A 6,763-nucleotide genomic window follows, 5' to 3' on the forward strand; every position below is an offset into this window, starting at 1 on the left:
TTTTTTTTTATGTCCACTTTTTATTAAGTAATTTGCTTGTTTCTTTATTCTATGATGAATTGAAAATTTTCTTATTTTATTTCCTCCCTTTACTTCATATAATGGCCGAAAAGGAATCGCGCGATGGAGAAATATGCTTGAGGGGGGCGAATCGGCTTGATGGAACACCAAAACATGATTCATTCCTTAATAAGGATGGACTATTATTACGGTCATACGGGTGGTTAGTGAAAAACGCTATAGGTATTATAATATTAATTCATGGAATTAAGTGTCATGCGAGACTGAACTTTTTAAGACCCAATGTAGAGGTAGTAAGCGACGATAACGTTATAGTAAAGGATGAAAATAATTACTACCTTTATGAAGACAGTTGGATAGAGAATTTTAATGAAAATGGATATTCCGTCTTCGGATTAGATCTACAGGGTCATGGGGGATCGGATGGATTTGAGAAACTCAGTTATCATGTAAGGGAGTTTGACGATTTCGCCTATGATGTAATGCAGTATATTAGGAACATTCAGGATAGCATGAATAGTTCCGATGTGGGTGATTCGCGGAAAGGGGACGATGCTAATTTACCACTTCGGGATGACAGAATATGTGGGAGGAAACTTCTTCCCACTTACGTAGTCGGTGTGTCCCTGGGGGGAAGTATCGCTTTAAGGATGTTACAAATATTAGGGAAGTCATCAAATAGGATAGAAGATGCAGGACTGAATATCCGCGGGTGCATTTCGATATCTCCGATGATAACTGTTGAGAAGTTACCATCCAGAAATTCGTTCCTATTTCAGTACGTTTACCTCCCATTGTGCAAGTTACTTGCTGATTGGTTTCCAAGGGTGAGACTTATTTCCAAGTATCCATATAAGAAGTGTCCGTATATTAAATATTTTATTGAGTATGATAAAAATCGACCTAAGGGGGCAATTACATGCAGATTTGGCTATGAGCTCCTGAATACCATTGAAAACATAGACAATGACATAAAATACATGCCCAAAGATATTCCTGTGTTGATTATTCATTCTAAGGAGGATGTTATATGCTCCTATGACGGATCCCTGTCGTTTTACAACAGACTCGATGTAAACAATAAAGAAATGCACACACTGGAGGACATGGAACATACCGTCCTTTGGGAACCCGGAAATGAGGAAGTTCAGAAAAAAATCGTGGATTGGATTAAGGGTCTGCCGTCGTCAGGAGTGGGTAGCATGTCGAAGGATGGGCATAAGATCCGGGGGGAGGAGCAGCGCATCGAAGAGGAGCATCGCGTTGGGGCTGATTAGCATAGGAGGTAATTATCTTGATGAGAGAAGGAATTCATATGTTTCTCCTTTTTTTTGGGAAGGGGGGGAAATATGCAATTCACGTTTCTCTTTTTACTAATGCAGCGGGGCGATGAACCAATGCGGATCCGCGAGGGAGTGTGTATCGACCTTCCTAAGCATGACATTTTGTATAACCCTTCTACTTTTTTTTTTTTTGTTTTGTTTATATTAACGAATATGATATATAAAATGGTTGATCATTTTATTGTGTATTAAATTTTTTTTTTTTTTTTTTTTTTTTTTTCTATGCTTTCGAATTTTTTACTATATAGATTTAAAAAAGGGAGAAAAAAAAGAGGAGGATCTCAAGTTCGCACTTATTTTTTATTTTATTTTATTTTTTTCTGGCACTTCAATATTTACATAAAAATGAGGAACATTCAAAAGAGAAAAAAAAAGTTCATTTGAGGAAAGAAAAAAATATCCACTTAAAAAAATAAAAGGGTGGTGATGAATTAAACGAATATTGTATTCAATTGTTGTATGTCCAAAAAACATGGTTCCTGTGGGAAGTTAATAATATATAAGCATATAAAGCTTAAAAGAAGAAACAAATAGTTTAATAAACTTTTCGATGATCAAAAAATAGAGACGTAAACATATATCACTGCCATTTAATTACATATTCAAACTCTACATATTCATGTAATAGTTTGCATATTACATTATATAGGTATTCTGTTAAAAAAAAAAAAAAAATGGAAGGAATAAATAATGAACTTCGTGGTCACAACTATTTTCGAAACAGGGTTTAAATTAAATTCGACAAATTTTAGAAATGTGCAGAAAAATGCGGTTTTCTGCTGAAGGTGGCTACCCCATTTAAAATATATGTATAGAAGAATTTATGGAATGCAACACCATACGTCGTTTTGATTTTTTTCTAATATTTTCTAATAAATGATTCGAATAAAGCTGCCTCTCACCCACATCTTCAAACAATACAACATTACATCATTGTTACAAATCGATAAGTATCTGCATGCAGTCGTCTTACTTATGTAAGATGTGTTTTTCTGTTAGATGCTGAACTAAGTATATACAAATTCCTTCATCCTACACAGAATAATCGCACAAATACAATTTTTTCTTTCTCTTCCTCCTCATTCAAATTTCCGTCCCCTTTTCTCATTCTTCAAATAGACACCTTAATTTTCACAAAAAGAAAGTTCTATTTTAAATCACAACCCTACTCCTGTAAACTAAACTTGGGTCCATTAACCCTAAACCATAAACCCGGAACCTAAAATTGGAACACGTTCCATTGGAACACTTTCCATAGGAACCTCGTCCATAAGAACATTTTCCTTAGGAATAATGTCTTCTTCCTTAACCCGGAACCCACCTTAACCTTAAACCGGAACCCACCTTAACCCTTAACCCTTAACCCTTAACCCGGAACCCACCTTAACCCTTAACCCTTAACCCTTAACCCTTAACCCGGAACCCACCTTAACCCTTAACCCTTAACCCTTAACCCTTAACCCGGAACCCACCTTAACCCTTAACCCTTAACCCTTAACCCTTAACCCGGAACCCACCTTAACCCTTAACCCTTAACCCTTAACCCGGAACCCACCTTAACCCTTAACCCTTAACCCTTAACCCGGAACCTACTTTAACCTTAACCCGGAATCTACTTTTATCCTTAACCCGGAACCTACTTTTATCCTTAACCCGGAATCCACTTTTATCCTTAACCCGGAACCTACTTTTATCCTTAACCCGGAACTCACCTTAAACCTTAACTCGGAACCAACTTTACTTTTAACCCGGAGCCTACTTCACTCTTAACCCGGAACCCATTTTACACGTAACCCGGAACCTACATTTATCCTTAACCTGGAACTAACATTACCTTTAATCCGGAACCAACTTTACTTTTAACCCGGAACCCAACTTACCCTTAACCCGGAACCCATCCTATCCTTAACCCGGAACCTACTTTTGCCCTTAACCCGGAACCTACTTTTGCCCTTAACCCGGAACCTACCTTATGCTTAACCCGGAACCCACTTTTATCCTTAACCCATAACCCACTTTTATCCTTAACCCAGAACCCACTTTTATCTTTTACCCGGAACCCACCTTTGCCCTTAACCCGGAACCCACCTTTACCCTTAACCCGGAACCCACCTTTCCCCTTAACCCGGAACCCACCTTTACCCTTAACCCGGAACCCACCTTTACCCTTAACCCGGAACCCACTTTTATCCTTAACCCGAAACCCACTTTTACCCTTAACCCAGAACCAACTCTTACCCTTAAACCGGAACCCACATTTACCTTTAACCCGCAACTAACTTCACCTTTAACCCGGAACCTACTTTTACCCTTAACCCAGAACCAACTCTTACCCTTAAACCGGAACCTACCTTATCCTTAACCCGGAACCTACCTTACCCTTAACCCGGAACCCACTTTTATCCTTAACCCGGAACCTACCTTACCATTAACCCGGAACCCACTTTTATCCTTAACCCGGAACCCACTTTTATCCTTAACCCGGAACCCACATTTACCTTTAACCCGCAACTAACTTCACCTTTAACCCGGGACCCACTTTCATCCTTAACACGGGACCCACTTTCATCCTTAACACGGGACCCACATTTATCCTTAACGCGGAACCCACCTTTACCCTTAACCCGGAACCCACCTTTACCCTTAACCCGGAACCTACATTACCCTTAACCCGGAACCTACATTACCCTTAACCCGGAACCTACATTACCCTTAACCCGGAACCTACATTACCCTTAACCCGGAACCTACATTACCCTTAACCCGGAACCTACATTACCCTTAACCCGGAACCTACATTACCCTTAACCCGGAACCTACATTACCCTTAACCCGGAACCTACATTACCCTTAACCCAGAACCTACATTACCCTTAACCCGGAACCTACATTACCCTTAACCCGGGACCCACTTTCATCCTTAACACAGGACCCACTTTCATCCTTAAAACGGGACCCACTTTTATCCTTAACCCGGAACCTACCTTATCCTTAACCCTGAACCCACTTTTATCCTTAACCCAGAACCCACTTTTATCCTTAACCCGGAACCCACTTTTATCCTTAACCCGGAACCCACATTTATCCTTAACCCGGAACCCACATTTATCCTTAACCCGGAACCCACTTTTAACCTTAACCCGGAAGCATCCTCACCTTTAACCCGGAACCTACGTCATCCTTAGACCTGAAAAAACATTCTATGTAAATTTTTTGCCCATACGCGGTATCCTATACCCTGAACCCTAAACCCTGAAGCCCTAAAACCTGAAACCCTAAACCTTGAACCCTAAACCCTAAACCCTGAAACCCTAAACCCTGAAACCCTAAAACCTGAAACCCTAAACCCTAAACCCTAAACCCTAAACCCTAAACCCTAAACCCTAAACCCTAAACCCTGAACCCTAAACCCTAAACCCTAAACCCTAAACCCTAAAGCCTGAACCCTAAACCCTAAACCCTGAACCCTGAACCCTAAACCCTGAACCCTAAACCCTAAACCCTAAACCCTAAACCCTGAACCCTGAACCCTAAACCCTGAACCCTGAACCCTAAACCCTAAACCCTGAACCCTAAACCCTAAACCCTGAACCCTAAAACCCAGAACCATAAAACCCTTGAACACTAAACACTGAACCCTAAAACCTGAACCCTAAACCATGAACCCTAAATCCTGAACCCTAAACCCTGAACCCTAAACCCTAAACCCTAAAACCCTGAACCCTAAACCCGGAACCCGGAATCTTACTCCTATATACTGAACCCTAAAACCTAAACCCTGAACCCTAAACCATAAACGTAAAATCTGAACCATAAGATCCCTAAACCCTTAACCATAAAACGCCTAAATCCTGAACCCTGAACCGGACAATATACATCTATGTTATTTAAAAAAAAATATATATATATTATATGAAAGAAAAAAAGGATAGAAGAAAAGAAGGAAGAAGAAGAAGATAGAAAAGGAAAAAAAGAAATAAAAGGAAGACAAGAAAATAAATGGAAAGTAAAGGAGAGGGAAGGAATGAAAAGACGAAGGAAAAAAGGGAATAAAAAATAAAGGGGAAGGGAAGGAAGAGAAGAAAAGGAATAAAATGAAAGGGGGAAAGGGAAGGAAAGAAAAGAAAGGAAAGAAAAGGAAAGAAAAGGAAAGAAAAGGAATAAAAGAGAAGGGAAAGAAAGAAATGAAGAAGGAAAGGAAAAAAGCAAAAAAAAGAAAGGAAAGAAAGCAAAAGAAGGGAAGGTAGGGAGGGAGTTTGAAGGATGTCGTAAGCTCTTCCTTTTTTCTTCTTTTTCTTTTTTTTTAAAAAAAATTAAATGAACGTTTAAAAGAGGATGTTTTTTTCTTTTTTTTTTTTTTTAAAAAAATATATGTATATGAAGAAGAGAAGGAAAAAAAAAAAAAAGGGGAAATATGAATATAAAGGTTTAAAGGAAAAAAAGAAGGAAGTTTTTAAAGAGTAACAGAGGTAGATTAGAAGGAGGGGGGGAAAAAAATAAGAGTATTTAAAGGAGAAGGAGAGAGGATAATAGAAGTAAAAGGGAAGAAAGAAATATATATATATGGAAGGTATAAAGGAAGGAAGAATAATGTTTAAATGGTATATAGAAAAAAAATTTAAGGGGAAAAAAAAGAGATTTAATGGGAGAGAAAAAAGAATATTGTTTAAAGAGAGAAAAAAAAAAGAAGAATGGTTATTACTCTTCTTTCTGAGTAAGTGAAGGAAAGAAAGGAAAGAGAAGAAAGAAAAGAAATAGAAAGAGGAACGAAGGTTTAGGGTTCAGGGTTCAGGGTTTAGGGTTCAGGGTTTAGGGTTCAGGGTTTAGGGTTTAGGGTTTAGGGTTTAGGGTTCAGGGTTTAGGGTTCAGGGTTTAGGGTTTAGGGTTCAGGGTTCAGGGTTTATGGTTTAGGGTTTCAGGGTTTAGGGTTTAGGGTTCAGGGTTTAGGGTTCAGTGTTTAGTGTTCAAGGGTTTTATGGTTCTGGGTTTTAGGGTTCAGGGTTTAGGGTTTCAGGTTTTAGGGCTTCAGGGTTTAGGGTTCAGGGTATAGGATACAGGGTTTAGGGTTCAGGGTTTAGGGTTTAGGGTTCAGGGTTCAGGGTTTAGGGTTTAGGGTTTAGGGTTTAGGGTTTAGGGTTTAGGGTTTAGGGTTCAGGGTTTAGGGTTTAGGGTTCAGGGTTTAGGGTTCAGGGTTCAGGGTTTAGGGTTTAGGGTTTAGGGTTTAGGGTTTAGGATTCAAGATTCATGGTTTTAGGGTTTAGGGTTTAGGGTTTAGGGTTTAGGTTTCAGGGTTTAGGGTTTAGGGTTCACAGTTTAGGGTTTAGGGTTTGGTTTAGGGTTCAGGGTTTAGGGTTTAGGGTTCAGGGTTTAGGGTTTAGGGTTTAGGGTTTAGGGTTTAG

At 39.2% G+C, this 6,763-nt stretch overlaps 1 protein-coding gene across 1 annotated transcript; it reads left to right on the forward strand.

The window, feature by feature from the left end:
• Positions 1-101: 101 nt before the first annotated feature.
• On the forward strand, positions 102-1,298 carry PKNH_0516400 (lysophospholipase, putative; the record flags this gene model as incomplete). The annotated part of the gene is made up of 1 exon (XM_002258259.1): positions 102-1,298. One exon carries the CDS (start codon positions 102-104, stop codon positions 1,296-1,298), a length of 1,197 nt encoding a protein of 398 aa, XP_002258295.1.
• Positions 1,299-6,763: the final 5,465 nt, after the last annotated feature.

Source organism: Plasmodium knowlesi, assembly GCF_000006355.2.
Source record: "Plasmodium knowlesi strain H genome assembly, chromosome: 5".
Lineage (NCBI taxonomy): Eukaryota > Apicomplexa > Aconoidasida > Haemosporida > Plasmodiidae > Plasmodium > Plasmodium knowlesi.